The sequence below is a fragment of the Channa argus genome, chromosome 20 (assembly GCF_033026475.1).
Source record: "Channa argus isolate prfri chromosome 20, Channa argus male v1.0, whole genome shotgun sequence".
Classification (NCBI taxonomy): Eukaryota; Metazoa; Chordata; class Actinopteri; order Anabantiformes; family Channidae; genus Channa; species Channa argus.
Genome location: NC_090216.1, coordinates 16,668,877 through 16,695,870, shown reverse-complemented (window position 1 = coordinate 16,695,870; position 26,994 = coordinate 16,668,877). Strand labels below are relative to the sequence as shown.

The window sequence follows — 26,994 nt, the reverse complement described above, 5'->3', positions numbered from 1 at the left end:
TTTTACTTACCAGCCAAGCAAATGCATTTATGAACAGCCCCCCAAGACAGCCCACAATGCTGTAACAAACCTTCTATACTGATATCTTCTTTGCATGTTACAGTGAAATATGTTGTTACCGTCATCAACAGGCTTTGTTTAGTTAGTCTGCACTAAACATTCTGCAGCTTTACAGATCATAAATACACAATAATACAGTATGTGATACATTTAGCTAACTGACCAATAAGACAAAATGTGTCTTTTTTAATGAGCATCCTAACCATTTATATTATATACAAGCCCATAATATACAAAGCAGACACACAATAACAGCGGTTTTACTTTGGATCATCTTAAAGACGGTTTTATAATACAAAGCCCATGTTAAACAGGATTTGTGAGGGTAAAATAATCACATTTAGACTCTGTGTGGTTTGTTTGTTTTGTTTTAATTAAAATTCATAACTTGCTACAACCACAATGTTCACAATGTATTGAAGCCCCCGGTGAATAAAATCATTAATTCCATCATCATTTATGCTGCAAAATTATATGTGTTTGTGTTTCAATATATAGGCTATTTTATACAGTACATGTATTTTGTAATTTTTTAAAATACCTTCTTATAAAACACTTGTGCACATGACTTATATGTTGTATGTCATTGTGTCCCTTCTGCAAACCAAGTTCCCTATGCAATAATAAAGTAAACATCTTTAATAACCACAGCCAAAGTCAAATTCCACCATGTGGCAACTTTTTCAGGTCAAAATTGGCCATAAAGAAGCTCTGCACCAATCACGCTGCAGTGCTGCTCTAATGCCACCACTCTCATGCTTCCTATTGGCTGACAGCTAAAAATAAGATTCCAGCTGTTTCCCCCCACCCCCTCCTCTCCACCGTGCACCTCAGATTGACACTGAGCACAGCCAGTGAAGACTGGGCGCCAAGTCAGGCCGCGCTGTGATTGGCGCAGAGCGGGCGGCTGCTGGGCGGGGAGTGAGAAGTTAGGATCCAGCTGTGTGAGCTTTGCTGATGGACGGAACCGAGTGAATACAGTCTGGACAAGAGTGAGAGCAGGAGCGCCCGGTGCTTCGTATGTGCAGCAATGGAGAGGGGAGGTGTTTGTGACATCTAGAAATTCTCCAAGCCCGTCTCTCTGACGCCCGTTTGAGTTCAGCGACGGGATGAGCAGCAGCATCTCCGTGGATCTTTAAAACGCTGATTTAGGATATGCGCTGAAAACCGCCTGTGGATGCACCCAAAAGTACTGGATTCTTAATTAGAAAGGACGAAGAGCAGCAGGGGGACGCCGAAGGGAAACCAGTCGATTATTCATTCACGTTATCATTCGTTATTCGTCCATCAGATCAGTGGAGGAGGAGGGAATCATAAATAAGTTTCTGCGCCTTTTTCATATTTGAATATTTGAAGGCTCCGCGCCGCAAAAGTAGGCACACACATCCAAGTTTGGTGGGTTTTTTTTTTTTTTTTTTCCTAACGGAGGATGAGTGAGAAGTGTTGCTGAGGCCCCTGGAGAGATTCGTTTGAGAGGACAGCGGAGACCAGGGCCTGGGCGCATCGCGTCTGTTGACACGGACCCGCGCAGCAGCGGCAGCGCAGCACCTGGAAACTATAAGGTCGCAAGACGCACCAAAGAAACCCGCAAGACCCGCTCCTCTTTCTTCTCCATCTGGTCCCCTCTGCTCCCTCGTATTTATCTCTTCCCTCCTCGTCTCCCCATCTTACAACCGGGTTCTTTCTCCAGACTGGTGTGGACTTTATATAAGCCACGACCAAAACTGATCATGCGATGACTGAGCGCGCTTTGGGCACATCGACCGAGTTCATTACAGGTAATAATTCCAACTCAAAGATGCTCCTGCACCCGTCTAGCTAAATTACTGCAGCGAATCCCTGTTATGCGGGTAGATGGTTATTGCTGCTGAAGTTTGGGATTAAAACAATCCGGTCTGTTTTGGCTGAAGGATGTTGGCAGTGCTTCAGATACATGGAATGCGAAGCCCTCTTCAATTTTTGGAGATTAGTTAGAAGCTCAATTGCATTTGTCAGCCTGTGATAACAATATGCACTTGTCGATTTGTATCATCAAAAACTCATTTGTATAATACATTTTCGGTGAGGTGTGCGCATATTTTCCTAAAATAACTCCTCCAATGCCACCACTGTCGTCCAGTTCATTATTAGATTTAATGCTGCAAAGTTGGTAGATTTAGTCCAATGCTGTCTCTGCTGTGGACGCTTAAGCATCATTTACTGTATGTAGTCACATGTTTATGGTCGCCCATTGTCTGCAGGAGGTGAATGATGGCCGAGGATGGGGGAAATCTCTCCGGGGCACCCGACGCCAGGGGCTCGGAGGGTCGCTCCTCTCTGCCGAGGACTTTCATCCGGCTCAACGACCTGTCCGGGGTCGGGACTGGAGGCAAGGAGCGCGGCGACTTGGTGGTAGAGCCGGCGTCCCCAGCACCTGATGGGATCTCTACGGGCGGGGAAGAAGCGTCGACGAGCGGCGGAGAGATCCTTCCCTACCCCACCCTGGCCCCCGTGGTTTTCTTCTACTTGAAACAAACAACCCGGCCTCGGAGCTGGTGTCTCAAGATGGTTTGCAACCCATATCCTTTTACATATGAGATAGGAATCTGCTCATGCGCACATGTGCACTGGCTTCCACCTGTGGCAGGTAGGAAACACCTGCTTGGCTGTGCGGCTTGTCTAGTTGACCTCGAGAGTTATCGCGTTACTACGAGATTGCGCGCGCGCGCCATCTAGTCACCTTCTTTTGGTGTGTATCTGGTGAACAAGTTTCTTGACCTAATATGTGTGTGTTTGTGTGACTAACTGTCTGTTGGTCCCCTGTGTACAGGTGTGTGTGAGCGTGCACGTGTGTTCCCACTTCATGCTCTGATTTGTCTGGTGATTATTCCTAACCCTCATATGACTGAGCCTACAGCGAGGGGCTATAATTAGGAATTGAAATGATGGAATTGGTTTATTGATACACACCTGGCTGAGTGGCTGTTTATTGAGCCATCGCATTTCCTCTGGGTGAATAGCAAAATGAGTGGTGGAGTCTGTTCAAGTCACAGAGCTTTATTGAATCATTCCTGCCACTGGAGTGTATTATTGATTCATAGTTGTACAGACCTGCACTGATTCAGTTCTCTGGAGAGAAGGGAACTGGGAGAGGATGAACTCACTAGAGACTCTTTTCTGCAATGTACACGTGTGTGAGGTCTTTGTATCTGGATGTGAGTGAGCTATGGGAAGGAATGTTCCCTGATACCACTGTGGAGGTTTCAGACAGCCTTTGTTTTGTTTTTTTCTCCTAGGTGCTGTGTGTGTGTGTGTGTGTGCGTGTGTGTGTGTGCGTGTTAATGTCATTCAGATTACGTCTGCTCCTTCCTCCCACGCCACCTTCTCTCCATCCATCCCTTCTGCCTCGTCTGTTGCTTCACATCCTAACACTCTCCGCTTCCACGTTTATCACAGTTTTAAATCGTAAAGTCACCCGGGTTTATCTCCTCCAGCCCCCGGTCCCCCATATCCCAGACGGACTGATGTCCACGATGCTGCTTGCTGTCGCCCCTCTATTTATACCCACTTGTTTCCCAGTTGTCCTCCTTTCATCTTTCTCTCCCGTCTTTATTCTCCCCTGGTCTCCCAGCGATCACAGCTGATTTCCATGTCTGTAAATGTCAAATCTTTAAAGGTCTTACAAATAGACTTTTTTTTTTTTTTTTTATTTAGCAGCGGGGGCACATGAGTCCCCAGCGGCTGCTTAGTGAGCACAAGCGATTCTTGATACTGTTGTCCAAGTCATGGGTTCTCAAACATTTGCACTTTACAGCCCCCTTACTGGGATCCCCATGTTACGACTACAAATTCCAAGAAGCTGTGCATTGGGACAGCTGGGGCGGTTGTCGTGTCTTTATTTTGCTTAATGTCTCATCAGTTTACACTATGTAAAGGACTGTAGCTGAGATGGCTGGGTGGGCTTAAAGTACCGATTATGTATCTGAAGGATATCAGATAGTATCAGGATTTTATGCTGATACAGTTTTTTCACCAATATGTACCGTGTTGGCAGCACATAGATCACCAGTGGTTCTAGTTAAGTGTGGATTAGCTTTAATTAGTTAATAGTTCAGTGTGTAAAATACTACAGACAGGTGAAATGCGACCTTTTCCTGTTTGTTTTTCTTCCTCCATTTGTCATAGCCAAGAAACTGGAAGTAGGTTTGAACAGTTAATCAGTTATATTTTTGTTCATTTCCTGTTAAGTGGCTATTAGATCCTGAAAGTACCTCACAACTCAGCTTTGTCATGTGGACAGCGGACCCTGACCCCGCTGACCGAGTCCCATCTCTGCTGAGGGCTGGTGCACAGGTGCTATCACTGTTCGCAGCCTCTTTCTTTGCTTGTGGCTGTTTATCCTCAAGCTCTGTTTGGTGAGATTAATGGTACGATTTTGCACTTGGCCTTAACGTGTGTACCTTAAAGGGGGAATTCAAATGTGTAGACCATTCTCTCACTTCTGCATGTATTGCCAACTGCGTCACAAACTTATGATAGTTTGTCTTGGAATCTGATTTTTTTTCAGATGGTGGCTAATGCTTTTCATTCAGCAGCAGTTCTGTGCTTTGATGTAATGTGGATTTGAAAGTACTGAAATGAATGCTGGGTAATTTGTCACTGTGTTTGAACTTGCATGTGTATCTGTACTAACTTACTAATTTAGAAAAAGGTCATCGCTTCCGTAATGCGTTGTAACGTTAGTGAAATCGATCTGTCTCTGTGGCCCCCCCGTGTGTGTTCTTGTATTTGTGTGTGTGTGTGCACACGAATCTGTGTGCACAGTGATGCTTTGTGTCCAAGAGAGCAGATGTATCATTAGTTATAATTTGACTCTTCCTCTCTTCCTCTGCTGCTGCCTCTCCACACCAGGTCTCCCTCTTTCTCTCTCTTTCTTTCATTTTCTCTGCTCTCTGGTTCGAGAATTAATCCCGTCCCTCATTCTCTTGCTATAAATATGTCCTCCGCGCAGCAACGGCATCTGGCTCTGCCTCGGCTGTGATGCACAGAGGCTGCTTCTTCTGATGCCGTAGACCAACAACACAGGAAAACCCGAATGATCTCAGGGCCAGAATCTATTCTAAACAGGCATATCCTCGGTAGGCCCTCGGCTTCAGGCGGCCGGCGGCCATTTTAAACAGTCTGAAGTAATTAGGACCCCTGGATACTCACAGAGGTATTTAGGGTCTAATTGAAGACCCCTAGGGTGCACACTCTGAGTGATGTTTTGCCCGGCACATTGCCTGTGTAAAATTCCCTCTGCTGGTATTGCTAATGATTCCTGCAGAATCTGTGTATGATAGAGAGTGAGAGCTTGTTTGTGTGCAGGAGTGAGGTTGTGTAAGCAGCACACACACACAAACACACACACACACACACACACACACACTTCCTCAGGACTCCCGTAGGTGTCTCCTCTCTGGCGGGGAGACGAGAAGTAGGAGGAGGAGGGGAGTTTGGGAACTCGCCCAGTGCTCTCTATGCTTTGCTCACGCTGATTTAAGCAGAGGATTACACGGCCGAGAACAGTGAGGGAGGACACCTGGCCAGACTAGGTGTTTGTCACCACGTTGAAATAGCCTCATTGGACGGCCAACAAAACCACTTGTGCTCAAGGGAGTGGAGGGATTTTGGTGCGATATTCTACTGATGAGCTTTTTGCCCCTTCTGTTTCGCCCTCGTGCCCTGGATTTCAGCAAAGCAGGCTTTCACATTTTGTGTCTGTCAAATAATAGAAGCTGAAGCGAACACTTACTTAATCAGCAGAAAATGTTCCCCCCCCCCTGCCCTCCTCACCCCTCCTCTTTTCTCCGCTGCTTCTCTTTTCCTGCGAACCCTGCTTTTACCCCCCCATCTTCCTCTTGGTGTTAAAAGCTTCATGTTGGCTGGTGAGGGAAGAAAATAGAAGAACAGGGTTGAGGGGAAAAAAATAAAATAAAAAGCGAGGCTTAGTTGGAGAGCCGAGTTGGGTTTCAGAGAGCACTTTTTAGGAGGTAAAAAAGTAGGCCTGTACCTGCCAACAACTGTACTTTCATATTTGCTCCCCAGCCCTTTCTCCTAAGTTACTTAGAGAATTTCCAACCTCTTGCTGTTTGATCTTCAGTGTTAACTCAATCAGAACTTCTGTCATACTGTAGGCAGTGAGTGAATGTGTGTACATCTCTCTCAATGTGTATGTTCTCTTTACCTCAGCAGGACGTTGGCATGACATCACCGCTGTGTGATGAAGTATTCATTTGCTTAATTGTGCAATACCTTTTTAAACTACGTGTTTGTGTGTGGAGGAACTAGACTCTTGTCCCACGGAGCATGTAATGTATTTTGCATGTAAAAAACTTGCTGCAAAGGGATGTGTGTATGCATTAGTGCCTTTGCATCCGCTGCACATACTATCGTATTAAATCTGTACAGTAAGTGCTCAATTTAGCATATGCTTAGCGTAGACTTTTAGCTTATCAACCGGATTGGCTCAGCCAGCAGTGTGCATAGTGTATATAGTGCTGCTATCGCTCACTGCAACAAAAACCCATCGGATAAATGCTCAGGTGCATTTTCCGGGGGGTGAACAAAAGCCAATTTGGGGGATGTAGGAAAACGTTAAGAAGGTGAGATGTCATAAGGGCAAGTTGCATTTGTGGAATTATTAGATGGGTCTCACTTTACAATTTTGCTTTTAAGGTGGAAACTAAGAGGTGGAATGAAACTTGCCAACCAAAGAACTCTAATGAGAATGCGTCTGCAGTCCAGAACATTCAGCACTCGCTGTAACTGGTATTTATGTAGGTGTGTGTGTTTGTATGTTTGCGCGTGTCTGTGCTAGAAAGCCTTGGTTACATTCCGAATTTATTGTTGGTAGGAATTTGATTTGTCACGGAGCCTTTTCTCTCTTGGCTCCGGTGGAAGGAAATGAGTGCTTATTATATCTCAATCCAAATATCATTGGCCATATATACCAGACTAAGTGTTCTAGTGTTTTGTTTTCCATATCATACAACCCTAATGTGTGCGCTTTGTACCCGACTTACATCTGCTGTACAGTCAACCTGCAGTCGCAGGCACCAAGGTTGTTGGAAGAAAGTGAAGGTTCTTTTAGCAGAATGTGTTGAACCCGGTCCAAACACTGATTCACTGACAACAGTGATAGATCAGTTTACTGGCAAAGACAAACTCCTGACACTCTATACAGTTCTTATGTGATATTCAGTGATTCAGCAACCACCACACGGAAAAGTGCCAATTATTGATGAATAACAACACTGACAATTAGAAAGTGGGAGAGAGAGAGAGAGACAGGGAAAGGGAGCAAAGCAGAGCTCCGACTGCAGCAAGGTGTGAGTAGACGACGCAGTATGAGGTCTGTTCTTAATGAGGAGCTTTGTTTAGGCTGTTAAACTGCAAATAGACTGAGCACAAGTTTTCTTTGTCTACAGCCTGCTACTTATTCTGTTGCTGGTTTCTGCAGTGCTATGCTTTCAACATATAGTCCGCTCTTTCAAGCTCTTTCTTTTCTAAGTACCTGTTTTTTGGGGGGTTTTTCTTGGGAAGACCTGTTCCTTTGGTGCACAGGGTGAAATGCATTAGTATGTTGTGCAGTGAAAACAGCTGGGTATATCTCAGCCTGGCCCAAAATCTGTCTATTATAAAAAAAAAAAATGCTGGTTTTTTTAGTGCTATGTTGCAAATTGCTGCTGCTAGTTGCTAATGGATCCCAGTTCACCGAAATCTCTCAGAGAGAGAGAGTATGGAAATCAACGGTTTAAATATAGTTGTGCTGGTGTAAAATGCACTGGATGATGCACTAAAGTCTGTTTGTTTCTATATGTCATTGCTTCATTTGCTTCATTTTTTTACCATGGATGTATTGATTTTCAGCTCCAACACACAGACACACACACACACACTGATCAAATAGCAAATAGGTTGAAGGTCCACAGATAAAATGGCTTCCTCAAAAACATGTCAAAGTACCCTGCTCCATTTAAGTACTAAATTGAGTTTATATTTATGAACATGGTGTAACATGGCTTAAGACAAGCTCATCACATATGCACTGCACACAAATTGTCCCGCAGGACAGTCACAAATACAGACTACTATACCAACAAGCTCCAATTCTGGCATGTACAGTTCTTAAGTAGTCTCTCAAGGAATGAAGACAATCTTACAGCTAACAGAAATCAATCTATAGACTATGTCAAAGTCTGTTTTAAACTTTATTCAACAGGCTTTGCTCAAATACTGTATTGTGGTGAAATGGGAGTTCATGCAGTTCACAGATTTTAATGACCTATTTTGTAATTTCCCCTGCTCCAAAGTCAAACTCAATATGTTATTGTTTTACGTTTGATTTAAATAAATCCAGCAAATAAAATTCAACCGTTTCTGAAGAACATTGCATTAAAAGCCTTTCAGCCTAATCCACCAAAAACACAGCAGAGACGTGTTTCACTGATGGGAGCTGAATATCAAGCAAGGTGAATTGGTGAATAGAATTAGGATTTGTTTTAGTAAAAAGAGAAATTGAGAGCTGTGGTAATGGAGTTTTAATGATGGGATCAGTGCTGTGGATTATAATGATTTCACCATTCGATACAAGTTATGTCAGCCGTTGCATGCCTGTGCTTGCTGGCTGTTATATGAAGTCATATTTGGCTTTTAACTCGAATTAATAGACACATTCCAAGGAAACAACATCATGGTGCTCTGGACACTAATTACCAAGTGTCTGAAACTCATATAATTGATGGAAACTCCTCTAGCACGCTGGCGGCGTCTGCCATCCAATGAAAAGCTTTAGCAGATTGATCTAAACACTGAGTGCTGCATTTTAGGATTCATACTGGAGCTGTATTTTTCTGGTTAATCTATCATCGTCCTCTGGTTAACTTTATAACCTGCTTTCTCTAAGTAACCCGGTTATTCAAGTGTATGGTAACACATTGCGTGTGTTTGGGGGCCGGGCCTGGCTGCTCTGACCAAAGTGATTCAGGGGCAAACCACAAGCTCTGCAGTGGTCTGCCAGCCATTAGCATTCTCACTCTGCATGTGTGTGTGTGTGTGTGTGTGTGTGTGCGCACGCGTGCATGTGTTTTGTGCCTACACTTAGATCGATTTATGTATAGATGTTGATGGGTACATGTGTGCCGGCTCTCGCTGAGTGTTAGCAAGCCCCAGAATTAAGAAGAAACGAGTGCAAGCTTTTCTCCCAGCTGTTTTGTGGAGGTGTCAGTTTTTTTCTATATGCCTTTGAATATGCTTTTATGCCCTCGTGTTTTGTTGTGCCATTTCATCTCTCTTGGCTGACATGTGTTGTGCTCTTCTCAGCCCTGTGACTCTGGTGGCCTAGTTAACAAATTAATGTGGATCCTGTAAAAACCACAGGCTAGCTTCCCAACAGAGGAAAAACAAGAGTGAAAGGAAAAGGGGGGAAAAGCGGAGCAGTAGACGGCTCTGATGGCAGGAGGTGGTGAAATGGAGCACGAGAGATGGAACGTAGACTTTTACAGATGTACTGTCTTCAAGAACCCGTCTGTGGCCCAATAAAAAGCACCTCACACATTGTGTGTATTTGTGTGTGTCTCCCGTTCATAATGGGTTTTTTTTTTTGCCTCCAGCTACAGCATCACCCCTCTCATGTTGTCTGTGGTTTGAGATGCACAGTCACATGTGCAAATTTGTCACCAAATTTCAATTAATTATTTGTACAGGGAGAGCAATTAGTGCAGATAAAACCCACCAGTTAATTACTGCTGTTTGACAAAATGGCTTTTCATGTTTCAAGTTGTAGGAAAAAACAAAACAACTGTCACTGTCATCTGCTGTTTATTTTTAGAACCGGTGATCTGGTTGGATCACTAGTTTGTGTAATGGTCTATTGGTTTGGCTGTTTGACTAGTACGGTAGGTCAGTGGTTCTCTGATAGAAATGCAGCATGTCGATGAATTGTTTCACTACTTATCAAAGTGTTTTACTGCTTGGTTAACTGGTTGGGTATGTAAACAGACCTTTTGGGTCTGTTGTTAGTCCCGTACTTGAATTGGTGGACTCATTGGGTATTTGATTGTTTTTTCGTTTGAATCGTCATTTCACCAGTTGCCATTATTTGTTGGTGGGATGATTGACCAAATAGATTGCTGGGTTTACTAGTTAAACATCTGAGTGTGTGTTAAGTGGTTGCTGAGGTGGTTACTGGTTGGATACTTTTTATTAGGCTGGTGGGTTGACTGGTTTTGAAGCTCATGATTTGTTGAAAGGATGGTTGGCAAACTGATTGGATGATTAGCCGCATAAGAAGTGACTCACATTTGAAATGGAATGCGTGGATCTTGTCCAAGGACGCTTCAACATGTGGACAGGAGGACCTGGGGATCGAACGGCTGACCCAAGGAATGGTGGCCGACCACTACCCAGTGATCCACAGCTGTCCCAGCTAGTTTTGTACTAGTGCTGTTTGGTCTTTAAGGACAGTTTTTTTTCCAAATGAAGTGAGTGTTAGGCTACAACTTAAAGCCAAAATCAATGAGACGATTGTATTTACAAATACACACAGTATAAAATAATATGTTTGAAGATTTTATTGTCAGTCATCAAGCCTGTAATGTCATTATACAAACAAACTTTAAAGGCGATTGATCAGAAACCTATGAAATAGGATCCTTGTCAAATTCTTGAGTTAAAAAAAAACATAGGTTTAGCATAGTTTTGATAACTTCCTAAAGTTTTAAATATTAAAAACAATATTCAAAGGAATAAACGGCCTTGCCCCTGATGTAGTATGTCAGCAAAAAAAAAAAAAATATGAAAATGAAGATGTGAAGACCAGAGGTGGTAAGTGTAGAATTCAAAGGGGCAGAACTACTTTTGCTCAGTTTTGCTTTTCAGTAAAGGTTCATGATTATGAAAAGAAACATGATACCTTTAGATTTAAAATCAAAATCCGAATTCAGTTTTCACTACAAACACTTGTCAAGATTATATTTTTTTTTCTGTGCATACTGTATGCACATACTGTAGCTGCCTGGTCAGAGCTGAAGGTGATGACATTGTGTGGTTTTCTGTTTTGTGTAGGTATTTTTTTAAAATCTGTTTTTATCTAAAGGCCAAACTGGGGACAGGGGCTGCATGTTAGCTATTAGCTACATGCCCTTTATACACACAACATTGTTTGCTTAGTTGTAACAATCTCGTTGTATCGTCCCTGTAAATATAAATCAGTAAAATAAAAAAGTAAAAAAATAATCTTTGCTAAGACATGGCGTTCTGCACACAGACAAATAAAGAGGTGACCTTTGTAAATTGGACTTTTTCTGGCTCTCTTTTTTTTTCTTGGCCCTACCCCCATCTCCTTGGGCTGTTCCGTGAGATGGCTGTAAGTTTATGTAGGACCGAGTCCAGGATTTTTCTACCAGCTTTTTCTCATTAGGGTATTGTAGAAGACTTGATCTTGGCTGCACAGTGTGGCAACAGAAGGGAGTTGGAGGCAGTAGAAGGAGGAGGATGGGGGTGGGCAAGTGTAAGACACTACTCTTACACAGCAAAATCTCATTGGGTGCCTGAATCAAGTTATCTTTAGCCATCTTACCACAGCTGCATCTGTCCCACATCATATCCGATACTTCTGTGCCACTCTTTTCTGCTTCAGCTCCCCACTACCTTGTTAACTTCCCTTTCATTCCTGCATCTGGATCTGGTCTTCTCAGTCTTCTTTCCCTATTTCTAGACATATTCCCTTGTTGGTTTCCTCAAACGCTGCTCCTCTTCCTCTTTTTTTACAACAAGCTCCTAGAGAAAGAAAAAAACAGCTTTACAATTTCAATTCTTCTTCTTTCCTTTTTACATGTCGCACCTTTTCAGCCATTGTTTTCCTCAGACAGATTAATATGTTGGTGACATATTGTCTGACACAAGTACCCTTTTTAGGCCATGTTAGGACCTTAAGACTCAGGTGGCTTTGACATACACCAGACCTGACTGCTGGCCTTATCGCAGTACCAGCACACACACACACTTGTCAAGGGACAAACATGTAGAGCGTCAATCCAGTTGACTGTCAAATCAGCCCACCGTGGAATTGCCACTGTCAATAATTCAGACACATACAGAAATACATCTTTCTTGTCACCTTTTAAACTTTTTTTTTTGTCTCCCGCTCCACCTCTCACCTCCTCCCTCTCTGTCCCAGGATCTCCATCTCTGTCAAGTCATCAGGACACTAATCAGGATTTTCCCACAGCAGGACCAGGGAGTCTGAAGGAGTGTGAAAAAAAGAGAGATGTCTTATTATAGATAACAAACGAGGGGTATAAATAACTCTGGGGGCGGGAGTCTTACATAAGAGTCATGATATGTCCGTTGGCTTCTTAGTCTGCCTGTGCGTGACATCCTGTGTATTTGTGGCCTTTTTCAAAGCCCTGAGCTCAAGTAGATCCGCTGCTTGTCTCCACCTACAGCGAGAACTTTAATAAAACTCCTCCAATTATTGTAAATGCAATATACTACGTAATGACACAACAGCAGAATGCATGACAGGCTTTTACTCAAGAAGCGATCAGATTGCACGACGCGCCTGAAGCCCCGATGCGCCGTTTGCCATAACATGTGCAGTAAGCTTGATTTGTTCCAATTAATGCAGATGCCATAGAGGCTGAGTTGAGGTTAATGAACGTTACCAGTCATGCCTGCACACGAAGCTGACCACTAAAGGGGATTTGTGTGTGTGTGTGTGTGTGTGTGTGTGTGTGTGTGTGTGTGTGTGTGTGTGTGTTCATTATGAACCACTGTTGTCTCTAATCCCTCTGTGTTGTATATAATTAAAAAATGGCTTACGCAAGAAAGGAGGTGCAGATTTTTAAACAGATATCGTAGAGCATATGTAATGTGTATGTGTGTGAATATACGTCGGTGAGTGCCTGGTTGTTGCTGTTGATTATTTGGTAAAAGCCTCCCCCAAACTGGGGGGCTGGTGATAGCAGAGCTACATATCTACATGTACTACGTCTGTGGAGCTTTGACTTTCCCCCGGTGTTGATGGTGCTGTAGTAACAGTGAAACTCCCGGATGTCCTACCTCTGTAAAACGCCCAAAATACAGGACTACACGAGTAAGGAATAGATTTAACAGCTTGCCTAGTGGCTATCTGTCTTAGCGTGTAGCGTTGACATTAGCATGCATGGCTAAAAAGCTAACTACAGGATAGCAACCTCTCGCAGTGTCTTTTTTTTTTGAGTTACTGGCTTTAATGATCACGACAAAATCTCAGCTTGAAATTTGATTTGGCTGCTTTGACAGTTTATTGATTTTGTTACTGAAGGACTTTTTGTTCGTCATTATCACCTATTTGAGTGTTAAACCTACTTTTCATAGTAACGCAGTTCCATTATTGCTAGTTACTTTATGCAGTCACATGTTACCATGTACAGGAAACATGCTGAAATGTTTCTCTCATCTGTCTTAGAGATATGTGCAAACCTCCCGGGGGCTACACTCTGTTTTTTTTTTTTATTATAGAATCGCTTTTTAGCACTTCACTCACTTGTCAGACGTTGCAGAAATGCTAACATCTAACTGCAGCATGAAGGTCGCAAAGCTGGAGCTGAATCCCTGTGTCTTTATGAGAATATCAAAGTTTGGCCTGTACAGCAACAACTACAGGGGGAAAAGGCAAAAGGAGCAGTTACTGGTTATTCACTATTCGACTGACCTAGAGACCTCGAATGCAATGTGTAAGTGTATCTGCAAATGCAGTTTAAGAGTGTGGTTGTGTATTCGTCACATTTGGGTTGTGGTGTTGGGTTGTGTGCAGCTAATTCACGAGAAAGTGTTTGTATGTGTGCAAATGTGCGTTTGTTGTCTCTGTACTTACTTTTGTCATACTATAATTACTTGCCTCACTACAGTGCTCTTTCACTCCAATCTGTTTTGCTCAGGCAGTGCCACTGACATGACAGTAGATATGCGCATGTACACACACACACACACACACACACACACACACACACACACACCTCTACGCTTGGCCTAAATCACTGTGACATTTACAGTTTCGCAGCCATTAGAGCTTAATGTCCCAGGGGGTGACTGTGTGACAGTGGGTGCTCCAGAATCAGATCACAGCATTTTGTGAAAGTGCCGAGCTCCAAGAGCTACACCTGTGCGGGGACGAGCCGAGGATGGAACGGGATAAAGTCCCCTGAGCGTGGAGCTTACCAGATTTAAAAGGGGGTTACAAGGTCAGGTGAGACAGGTGTAATCTGTTAGACAAATAGAAAGGTGTCAACAATCAGTACATTAGCACCTGATGATTAAGTCGCTGCCGCCGCCATGGTTAGTAGCTACATTTTAAAATGCTGTAAAAGCTGCAAAAGTGTGTTTATTATTAGTTGTACTTATTTTTCTAAAGTTTTAAACATTTTATAACAATTACAGGTATTGAGGTAGGAGTTTAATAAAAAAGCAGGAAAAGCCCAGGTGTAAATATTAGCCCCAATATTGGCTGCACTCAAGAAGATGTTCCAGTTTTAGGGCTCTAGCATTTGAGACGGGTCTTTCTTGCTTTGACATTTTAAAAAGGTCTTAAATCATGGTCTCTCACAAATACATTGTGAGCAAACGATTTTAGGCCATTTATAAAAAATTTTAGGGCATTCATTACAACACGGACGTGGTTGATTTAATATAGCCTTAAATATACTAAAACGGCAGCATCGCTGGTGACAGTTCCCTGAGAACGTTTATTCACAATGGGGCAGACTCAATCTTAATCGGTGTTAAATAACAATGCAATAGCAACGCAAAGTTTTATCATAACCTAAACAGAAGATAAACAGAGATTACATAAATGGCAGGTTTGTTGATATGGGTAGTTGTGAACAAGGCCAATGCATTTTTCTCCAACACTTTCCACTGTTGCTGTGAATGCTAACGCTAATGTTCCATACAGCCCAACTAGTCATATTCATATATATACATGTGCTGTTAAATTCGAATTACTACACCAGAGCTATGTGTAGTTAAAAGCAGGTATATCTGAGGCCTTAGATCAGTTTGTGCTGTAGAAGGCTTTACGCAGCATTACACCGATAACAGTTGATAGCCCCTTGCTAAGGTCAATGCGTTGTTCTCCAACACTTTCCGCTAAGCTAAGCTAAGCTAAGCTAAGCTAAGCTCCTGGCTGTAGCTTTATATTTACTTAACAATGACGATATCAGTCTTATCATTTGAAGACAGAAATTAAGTAAACACATTTCTCAAAATTGTCAGACCCTTCTTTGTAGATTAAAACCATAGAATTTAAATGTACCATAATTTACTTAGCCCCAAAGTATAAAAACTATAAAGGCAAAAAGTGAGAACACAACATATACAAGGTTGTTCTGTTAAAGTTTCAATGGTAAAATCTCGGAGGCACAAATTTACTCTACATTTGCTTTATTTTTGTTACACTATGACTCAGTGTGTTTATGAGATAAATGCTAACTTGGTCCAGCTATTTTGCTGAAAACAGCAGCCTACTGTGGCTGGAAATGTGGTTGATGCATGCAGTGAAACCAACAGCACATTAGTAAGCAAGAAAACCATATATTACCAAATATGAAGTAACGAAATGCTAATATTTGAGTGATTATTTCCAGCGTCCTCTTTCACACTCACCTAGTTTGACTATATTTTTTAGTGATGTGACAAGTCAAAATGTCTCCTCTACCAAACGTAAGCACAGACAGGTTCAGCATATTTTTATATGTCTCTGTGAAAAACATTGTTCAACAAGTCCTCACTGTACACCTTGTGGTTTTATTCACAAATAATTTCAATACATTTTGAGTCTAATATGTTGTAAAATACTGAATAATTGACATTACTCAAATTGCCTTTTTTCATAAACCAAGCAAGGTGAATACTGCTCAGCAATATTGGCTCTGGTCTCACACCCGATTAGTACCTCAACTGTGAAACTGATGAAAGCAGTTGGACAAGGTAATAAAAGTATATATTGTGAAAGCCCACCAGCTTAAAAAAACACATGCACACACACACATACACACACATGGCAATAACAGCTCAACAGAAAAATGCCAAAATCAACATTACCTGCAACCCACACAGAAACAAATGAGACCTTGATGCACAGTTCAACCCTCTTCCTCCATCACACATATTGCAATTCTGAGACTCCCACACATTCATAAATGTAACAATATCATTTCTGGGAGAAAAATGCATGTTTCCCACCCAAGGGTGCAGAGCATCCCACATGCAAGATGAGAAAGAGCGCAAAGGCCTTTGTTTTGTCTTGATTAATACTTTCTCTTAGTCACCACTGTATCATTCTCCCTGTTCCCCCACTTCCACATGACTGTGTGTGTGTGTGTGTGTGTGTGTGTGTGTGTGTTTATCACAAGTGTGCATACTATTGCATACCATTCTGTAAGATCTGGTCTTTATTAGTCGTCATATTACCCATAGGCTAACACCACATAGCTTGGCCTAATATACAAGCACATGGGGAGGTCTCTCTGCTCTGTTGTATTATTGTGTGTGTGCACGTGTGTATGTGTGTGTGAGTTTTGCAATCATCCCTGGCTAACTGCTTACAGTTTGCAGATGTAGACTGAGAGGGAAACCCTGTCTGGTCCCTTGAGAGGTGTATGGTGTGTGTGTGTGTGTGTGTGTGTGTGTAACTGGTAATGGCGTGCAACAAGGTAGTATTATACAGTATGTTTGTTTGTGCAGTGTGTACTCCTGTGTGTTTACTGCGATTTATGAACTGCGTTGTGGCCAGTCCTTCCCGTATGTGTGGTTGTCTGTGCGTGTACAGTTTGACTGGGTTTGTTTCAGTAGTAATGTATTGTCCTGTGTAATACACAAACACACATACATATTGTATTTCCACACAAAGTGTGGAGAGGGCAGCCGCAGCACATGTGGGTTTTGGTGTCTCTCGTGAAGATGCTCTGTTCAGGATTTCCTACAAGATGTATCTTCACAACTAGTTCCAGACTGTTCTCTTTCTCTCTCTCTCTCTCTCTCGCTCCTCTGTCTTTTTGCTTCCTCCTTGTCCCTTTGTCTTTTGAGAAGGCAAAAGAGACACTGAGAGAGAGAAAGAGAGAGGCGTCTGCTTTTAATTTAACATGCTCCCTAACTGTCCTCCTCTGGGTCCTAAATCCCCTTTGTGTCGAGCCGGAACAAAACACAAATGATAAATAAAACTGGGCGCCTGTGGCTCACACAGGAGCCCTGGTTGTCGGTGCTGGCTTGGTGAACAAAAGCTGCTCTCATGCCTTTTTTCACGTATTTAAGTGTAGTTATTCACTTGCTTCACTCAACATCAACTTGTTCCACCATCTTGTAGGGTTTTGCTAGATATTTATAATATCCCCCACAATGTGATTTGCATAAAGTCATTGTTAGCAAAGACTGAATCATGTACTTGGATAAGGGCATTTCTGTTTAGATAACATCCTCTATGGTACAAACAATTTCATACTGCTTTTATGGATTTATGTTGTGATGGTATGTGTTGGTACTGTAGATAATAATAAGGGATGGTAATGTGTGTTTTTGACTGAATTCAGAGACAAACAAGTTGAGGAACTTCATTATATTGATGTAAATATCCTTCAAATCAAATGGGCGGCTATAGCTCAGTTGGTAAAGGCAGTTGCTTATGGACCACAGGGTGAGTGGTTCGATCCCTGGCCCTGGCTATATGTCGAAGTGTCCTGAACCCCTAACAGCCCATTCCCCCTCCCCAGCGATGCAGTGCTGGTCCAAGCCCGGTAGAAATTGGGGAGGGTTGCGTCAGGAAGGGCATCCGGCGTAAAAACTGTGCCAAATCAACATGCGGACAATGATCTGCTGTGGCGACCCCGAACTCACGGGATAAGCTGAAAGGAGAGTAGTAGTATCCTTCAAATCAAATATTACCATTAGGCAGGTCTGCTTATTGATTTACGCCATTGCCTGTAATGACTGTTACAACTAAAGGGAAATACAGGTATATTGCAGTGAGTTTATATCTACTGAAATGCGTCCACATTAAGGTGATTTGTACAGTACAGTAAACAAGAACTATAGGTTACTCGAATTGGAGAAGGAGATTGGAGAAACAATCAAGGTTATTTCTTGGCCATGTACACAAACAACCATTTTTTCTAATTGAGATTCTACTGAACATGTCAGACTAAATTTGCAACACAAAGTTGAGTCGGTTGAGTCAGTTTCCACTGCTGAACAAAATCAGGAACTTCGCCCTGTGAAGACAAGCTTGGCGCTGTCTGTCTCTCTGTCTGTCTATCTCTTTCTGTCGGTCTGTCTGTCTGTCTGTTCTCCTCATACTGTGCTATCACCCTGCTCTTATGTGCGGGCACACACACACACACACACACACACACACACACACACACACACACACACACACACACACACACACACACACACACACACACACACACCTACACACACACACACACACACAAAGAGCAGGAGAAAAACACTAATCTGTTTAAAATAAGTGTGAATATGCTGCCTGTAAATACAATCTTCCATTGCCCACATAACCTGATTTCTATTTACTGTAAGTGCAGCATGTAAATGCCTTGCTAGTTTAATGGTCAACCTCAAAATTCCTGTTTTATGCCACAAATTTGCACCAGCATATACATTAGGTTAGTGCTGCCCTGATTGCAGTTTTAGTGCAGAATCTTCTTACATACAATTCAATATTCAATTCAACTTTATTTATATTATATTATAATATTTACAGAATAAAGTCAAGATTGTAAAGATGTATAGAGAGAACCCAACAATTCCCCCTGGAGCAACAGTGGAGAGGAAAAACTCCCTTTAACGGAAGAAACCTTCAGCAGAACCAGGCTCAGGGTGGACGACCATCTGCACTGACCGGTTGGGGTGAGCGGAAAGTGGAGAGAGAAAAGAAAAGAGCAACAAAAAGCAACAACAAAACATCGGGCAGATTGGTAGGACCAGTAGCTGCACACTGGAAACACACAGCTTCAAAGCCGGGGGACACAGTGTTTGTAATACATAGTATGACTACATATTTAACCATATTTGTCCACTCATAAAAAGTACAACAAGTTTTTAAAGGTTATGTGTGGCCTTTGGTACATATACATGTGGGATTCAACAGAGACGAATGGATAAACATGTTGCTGTTTGGCTTTTGCGGCTTAATCCTGAATACTCATTAACAATTTTTCTACTAATGTCACATGTTTCAATTTCTGAATAACGTTGCACTAACATGTCTCTCACACATAACCCTAAAGAGGAGCATATGATAACACAGCCATTAGATAAACATGAGGGCAGAGACATTAATATGCATGGAGTGAATGAAGATGCTGACTCTGCATTTCTCAGGCCAGTGGAAGAAAGGGCTGGAGAAGGTCTGCAAAGAGTGGTGCACTGAAACTGCTTTCAGTGATGTAATCTTGAGTTTCTCATTCGATGTCAGCCAAACCTCTGAAAGCAACCGCTGCTGTTTCTTCTTACAATGCACACCTGCCTCTCAGATATATATATACAGTAGCTTTTGTGTCAGTCTCTCCTGGGAATTTTCATCCATCACATTTTCATTACTTCATCCTCTTCCACCCACTTTAGTCATCTGTTCTTTGCCACGACTGGAGTCGAAATGCTTTGACTGAAATTTCTGAAGGAGATTAAGAGAGATTGACAGTTGGTCATGCAGGAAACATCATCTGCTCAACCGTTTATTTTTTCTTTCAGTTTTGGAGGTGACACTCATTTTGACACTCGAGAAAAAACAATTTAAGCGTGAAAGAGAGAAAAGATGGCCTGTACTCAGGGAACAGAGAGCAGCGATGAACAGAAGGCAGAGAACAGTAGTCCTGTTTCTCCAAGGGCCTGTTGGTCATTTGTGATAAGATACACTGTAGTTTGTTCAGTGGAGCAGCTCATTTTTCTATTAGGGAAGTTGGAGAGTTTATCTCCCAGGTTTCAGTGTGGCCTGCTAATGATAACACTGACCATCCACAAACACTCCAACAAGCATCTGTGTGTTTTGCATTATTAAAGACCCCAGAGCCCATAATGGACCTTAAATTAGACATGTTGTCCCTTGAGAGTAAAGGTTGTTAATTTTGCCTATAGTATTATCTTTGACACCGCACACCTGATCAATGCTAAACATGATACTTTGACCTTAGCGCGATGACCTGCTAAAACCTCATGAAACCCGATCTAATAACGCCAATCTAATTGTGTGTTCAGACTGAAAATGAAGCAAGAGGCAGCGCGATTGTCAAAGATTCAATAGAAAGATGCGAGTAGCTATGCAGATTGGCAGCAAGCAAAGTACAAACGATCAGTGCAATTGTCAGCACTTGGCTGTTTGTTTGGGTTTTTTTTCATGTTGAATTTTGAATGTGTTAAACAATAGTAATCAAATTTAGGTGATTGTAGTCAGAAGTTAAACTTCAAAAAGAAGCAGGCTTGCTGTTCCCTTTGCTTGTGTATTTGCTAACAAACCAAATTATCTGCTGTCTGCTTCTTCATTGTGGTGTAACGTGTTATGTTATTATAACGTATCTTGTTTCAGTAATTGAAGGCAGTTATGTGTCAGGGGTTATGCGCTTTTCATGGGTGCTTGCAGTGAGATGTTCGGGTCTCAGCTGGCTTGTGAAGACAAGAGCTGCAACCATCCTAGAAATTGAAGGTGCATGTTAGGTTGGATTTGATACACCTGGAATGAATCAGGTGTCAGATGTTTGCCTCCCTAAAATCTTTATTTTGGTTACCACAAAAATCTGTAATATTCCAACAAAAGGTGGTTTACAAATCACAGTTGAAACTTTGATTTTTAGTTATTTATATAACATATTAACAGAAACTTAAATTTCTGTTAATATGTTAAAAAATAAAAGGATGCAATAAGAAACGATTTAGTTTGAACAGCAGATTCAGTGCTGGATTAAGAGTTGATAAAACAGAATCAAACTCCAGCCCTAATTATCAGGTTTTGCTTAATGATCTTCCCATCTGCAGCAGATGAAGGGAGTTATCCATCATGCAGTAGTACACAGATACATTAAATGCATTACACTTCAGTTCTACTGACTGTGTTATTAAGGATAGCAGTGTTTAGTGGCTCTCAGACCAGTGGGATTCCCAGTGGTCCTTGAGGGGAAGCCCCAGTGCAATGAGTAATTGTTCACTTCTCAATACTTTAATTATATCCTAAATTACCCCATTTAATGAGTATAAAAATCGGCTATTATAAAAATAAGTTTCCCACTACTGTTATTGCCACATCCACAGCATAGACACAATTTGGCAAAACAAATACTCCAATATGAGGGTTCCCTAGGGCAAAAATCTGTGAAATGGCAGCCTGTAATACATGTCTTTTATGGGGTTTTGCACAAGTGGGCTTGGGATTGAAATGGTTCTTCTTCTGATCCACAGAACAGCTGGGAAAATGTGGGTGGGGGAAAAAGGGGTAACTCTCCATCCTTTCTTGTTGATGTGGTTCATAGCCTGGGTGGTATAATACATGAACACCTCAATCAGCACTTAAATCACCAAACCTGCTCTTGGTATTTTTTATTTTTTAGCACAGGACAATAATGAGTTATTTATTTCCCTGAGACAAACAAAGCCTGGCTGTTAGACTGCAACAACATGTGAAAAGACAGATCATAGCCTGTCATCCGTTGCCAAGCCACAACTGCTTACATGAGTGCTGATGTTGCACATCAGTTTGGGAACAGCGGCATGTCATCGGAGATTAGGTCGCCGTGCCATTCTTTAGCCATAATTAGCTGCCAGACTAAGCAGTGACACTGACACGTCTGGCCACGACAAGCACACTTATAAATCAGGCCCCATTTTAAATTATTCAATACATCTTTACCCCAAGGAGATAAAGCAGAAAGAAAGAGATTAAAGCGGGGGTGGGGGGGTGGGGGGGTTATTACCACCAGGGAAGTGTCAAAATATAGAGAAAATGACAAAGAACGGGCAGAGGTGAGCCATTGCAAGGGAAAGGAGTGCTGGAAGCACTTGTGCGTTTCGGTCTGGCAACAGCATTTGGTTGGGATCTATACTGTGCTGAAATGGATGCATACATTTTACAAGGTCCAATCTAGTCAAAGTGCTGCTATGACTTTTAGTGAAAAGGGTGACTATTCAGAAGCTGACATACAGATGCCATCAGATCCCTTTGCAAGTTTGCTACCAACACTCACAGTGTCCACAGGATGAATTCTAAAGAGTCTGGCTACATTATGCTTTAATCAAGACGTTCATGATTTTAATTGTACAAAACCGATTCCAAAAAAGTTGGCACACTGTACAAATTGTGAATAAAAAAAGGAATGCAATCATTTACAAATCTCATAAACGTATTTTATTCAGAATACAACATAGATGACATATCAAAGGTTTAAACTGAGAAAATGTATCATTTTAAGGGAAAAATAAGTTGATTTTAAGTTTAATGGCATCAACACATCTCAAAAAAGTTGTGACAAGGCCATGTTTACCACTGTGTGTGGCCCCTCTTCTTTTTATAACAGTCTGCAAACGTCTGGGGACTGAGGAGACACGTTGCTCAAGTTTAGGAATAGGAATGTTGTCCCATTCTTGTCTAATACAGGCTTCTAATTGATCAACTGTCTTCAGTCTCCTTTGTCTCATCTTCCTCTTTATGATGCGCCAAATGTTTTCTATGGGTGAAAGATCTGGACTGCAGACTGGCCATTTCAATACCCGGATCCTTCTTCTACGCAGCCATGATGTTGTAATTGATGCAGTATGTGATCTGGCATTGTCATGTTGGAAAATGCAAAGTCTTCCCTGAAAGAGACGACATCTGGATGGGAGCATATGTTGTTCTAGAACTTGGATGTACCTTTCAGCATTGATGGTGCCTTTCCAGATGTGGAAGCTGCCTGAGCCCATGTTGCTATTTCCATTCCAGTAGCTTTCCTGTATGTGATGCAGTGCCGTCTAAGGGCCCGAAGATCACGGGCATCCAATATGGTTTTCCGGCCTTGACCCTTACGCACAGAGATTGTTCCAGATACTCGGAATCTCTGGATGATATTATGCAGTGTAGATGATGATAACTTCAAACTCTTTGCAATTTTTCTCTGAGAAACTCCTTTTCTGATATTGCTCCACTATTTGCCGCCGCAGCATTGGGGGAATTGGTGATCCTCTGCCCATCTTGACTTCTGAGAGAAACTGCCACTCTGAGAGGCTTTTTTATACCCAGTCATGTTGCCAATTGACCCAATAAGGTGCAAATTGCTCCTCCAGCTGTTCCTTATATGCACATTTAACTTTTTCAGCCTCTTATTGCTACCTGTCCCAACTTTTTTGGAATGTGTAGCTCTCATGAAATCCAAAATGAGCCAATATTTGGCAAGGCTTTTCAAAATTTCTCACTTTCAACATTTGATACGTATCTATATTCTATTGTGAATAAAATATAATTTTATGAGATTTGTAAATTATTGCATTCCTTTTTTATTTACCAACTTTTTTGGAATCGGGTTTGTAGTTATCATCTAGCACCATCATCAGCTCAAATTGTCCAGTGCTTAGCTTTGTGCAATTTAAAAATTGTTGCCATTCCCAGGAGCCTCGGCTCTATGGTTTGTAGCAAATAGTAGCATGCAAACACTCTACACAAGTGTTTTATGGTCAGTAACAAAGGCTCCACTCATTTGGCATTTTACTCCAAATAACACTGAATAATGACAGACAGTTCCTAAAAAAGATCTAAGGTGATTTGGCAGAACCAGGGACATTGTCTCATTTATTCTATGCCTTCTTCTTCGTTGGGCATCTACAACCTACTGTGTCCACAGTGGAACTTCACAGGTGGAGGTCGACAACACACTGTGTTCAACAAAAGCTGGGTACAGGAATTTTGTGAACTTTCAGCTTCAACCCCGAACTCTTCTTCTCTTCTTCGTCGTTCATCATTCTCCCACTATTTGATCCTCTGTCCATCCCTTCTTTTCAGAAAATGTAATCATTTTTTCTCCCTTCCCCTCTTTCTCAGGAGCTGACTTCCATTTTCTGGTATGTTACCTTCCCTCCTCAGCCAGGGTTGCTATGGTGATGTGAGTTTTTTATATACTGGGAGCTTCTTCCAGTGTTTTTCCTCTTCCCCTTCTAACTGGTTTTTCTATAGTCTTTTGTTTCTGACTGGCTGCTTTCCTATTCAGGATGCAGCCATTGTTTTGCCTCGGAGCGCTGAGGTGTTAGAAGCTGTATGTGCTTATTAGCTTTCTTTTGCTCTGAAAGAACTTGAGGGTGGGTGTGCTTGGTCGTGAGAAGGACAGGTGTCCTTTTCTGCAGCCTAAAAACTCCCATTAACCATTCAAATCATCCATTTTATCTTCTATCATCTTACCTTTCCCCATTTCTCTGCTCCACCACTTTTCCCCATTTAGCCTCATTTGCTCCATCTCCTTACCTGTGCTCCTCTTCTCTGGTTTTTTCATGTTTTCCTACTGTCTACCTCAGCCCTTTACTTACATCCGCCCACATAATACTGGCTTTCTCTCTGCAGCCAGCTCATTGAAATACATGCGTGTGTGTGTGTCTGTGTGAAATTCACTGGACTGCGTGCACAGTGGTCTCGCACTCAGCAGAGTGTGTGAAGCTATCTGTGTATCTGTCAGGGTTTTGTGGGCGCAGCACACTGCCGCACAGGCAGGGATGGAGCGAGAAGGGGCAGTGAGGGGAAACAGGAGAATGCCACTCAAGAGAGGGGAAACATTTTTATGTAAAGAGGGAAATCCTGTCTAGGGATGAATATGGGAATATGGGAAATGTGGCTTAGAGAAGCTATGATAAGCTGAGCTGAGTCGTTTATTCCCTTTGGGGGGATTTGTTTGCCGTCAGTGGAACAATTAATTTCCCTGCATAAAAACCGAAAAGCAAAAAAGAAAAATCATTGCATAAGCAATAAGATATATGCATATTTATAGATTACTGTATAAAACATGAGTGCTATACTGTAAGATGAGATAGTATAAAAAGGATAAATCACATTGATTAGTTCATTAATACACATGCAACACACAGACATTATGTTTGAGAAAGGATTTTACTATTTAAAGTCAATATAAAAGTGTGTGTGTGTGTGTGTGTGTGTGTGTGTGTGTGTGCGTGTGTGCGTGTGTTTGTGTGATGGCAGCCACTTGCTTCCTGAAGCCTGTCATGGAAGTGCAGGAAGTAATGCATATGTTTTCCGTAGGATTGCATGTGTGTACGGGTGTGTGTCATGGATAGTACTCCTTTGTTCCCGAATTAGTGATTATGCTTATCATTTGCTCGGCTTACTTTCACCTCCCACAGCAACGCACACACAGACACACTAAACCACACACATCGCAGCGTCACAGCAGCGACAGACGTAGCAGCATCTGTTTCGGCATAAATGATGGTTTATGAGAGACAGCTAAGGGGATGGAGATGTGGAGATGGATGGTAAGAGTTTTGGGTTAAACGAATAGGATGATTTGTGTTAAATAGATGGCGATGTGGTAATTTTAATGAATTAGTCTTCCAATACAGCTGTTTTCCTGTCAGCTATGCTTTTGCCTCTAAGTTGAGAAAAGTCAAAGATGAGCAACATGCCAACTCACTCACATTTTCTGATGACAAAGTAAGATGGGAGAAGTAAGCACTGTGCTTTTATGTATGTGTGTGCAGATTTCCTGATACACTGTAATTATTAACCTCTTATATAAGAGAAAGCCCAGCAACGTCCCTCCTTTGGTTAAAGTGTTGCTTTAAAGAAAACATATTTCCTCACCTACTTCAAATGGTATGAAGCAATGCAGATAGGTTTGAACTCATTCCACAATTACTAGGATGATGTGTGTAGATTATTAGAGTTTCTAAAAAGTTTTCTGCAAATACTTTTAGGTCACCAAACTAAAATCTGTCTGCGGAGTAGTAGAAGATATCAAACTATCAGTTCAAACTTTGTCCGTATGGTGCAGTAATTCTGCAAGATGCAGATTGACCTGCTGCTGAATTGTATGGAATTATACTAATGGGTGTGTTAATTGCTAGTCCAACCCAGTTGTCACTGGTAAATTAGTTTTGAGTGCATATAGGGATACTTACAAGCACTTTACAATGTAAGTTAATGTCATTTTGCTTTTTATTTGCAGAAATTAAAAGGGCCGATAGTCACATATTCATTTCTATTTAAGAATTTTTTATCAAGTAGTAGGATGGAGAACATTTTTAAATATACTTTACTTTAAATCCTTACATTATCGCATCCCGACTGCTCTATACAGAGCCAAATTGATACACATGAAGAGTGAAGGTTAGACCGTCTGGTCCAGTCCCACAGAAGAGCTATTGTAGCACACATTGCTGAAAATGTAATGTTGGCCGTGACCTATCAGCTTTCTTCGTTTGATGCTGTGTGATTACAACAGTCAGAGTGTCGACACTGACCCTGTCCACTGCTGAAAGCATCTTACAGTACAATGAGTGTCAAAACTGCACCATAGAGCAATGGAAGATGTGGCCTAGTCTGAAGAATCGTATTCCCTTTTACATCCCAGTATGTCCCCTACCTGGGGAAGAGATGGCAGCAGGATGCTCCATGGGAGTAGGATCTATGGCCTTAACTTGCAACGTACAGCACTTACAGAAATGATTCACTGCTTACGCCTTGGTGGCAGATCGTGGGGGACACCTTCAGATTCAGAGTCCCCTTCTCGATGGATCAGAGCTGTTTTAGTGTCAGAGGGCAGCCGAACAATGTTAGGAAGGTAGTTTTAGGGTTGTAGCTGATTGTTGTGTAGATTAAACGAAATGGTCACCGTCACTCTTTGCTTAACTGTGTGCTTTTAGCGTATTAGTCTTAACTTACACCAAGTTGATGGGATA

At 42.0% G+C, this 26,994-nt stretch overlaps 1 protein-coding gene across 1 annotated transcript in view; it reads left to right on the top strand.

The window, feature by feature from the left end:
* Positions 1–464: 464 nt before the first annotated feature.
* Positions 465–26,994, top strand: part of cacna1g (calcium channel, voltage-dependent, T type, alpha 1G subunit) — a 256,257-nt gene continuing 229,727 nt past the window's right edge. The window contains exons 1-2 of the mRNA XM_067487999.1: positions 465–1,838; positions 2,301–2,620. Of these exons, the coding sequence (XP_067344100.1) occupies positions 2,308–2,620 (313 nt within the window). The 5' untranslated portion in view covers positions 465–1,838; positions 2,301–2,307. The remainder of the gene's footprint in view (positions 1,839–2,300; positions 2,621–26,994) is intronic.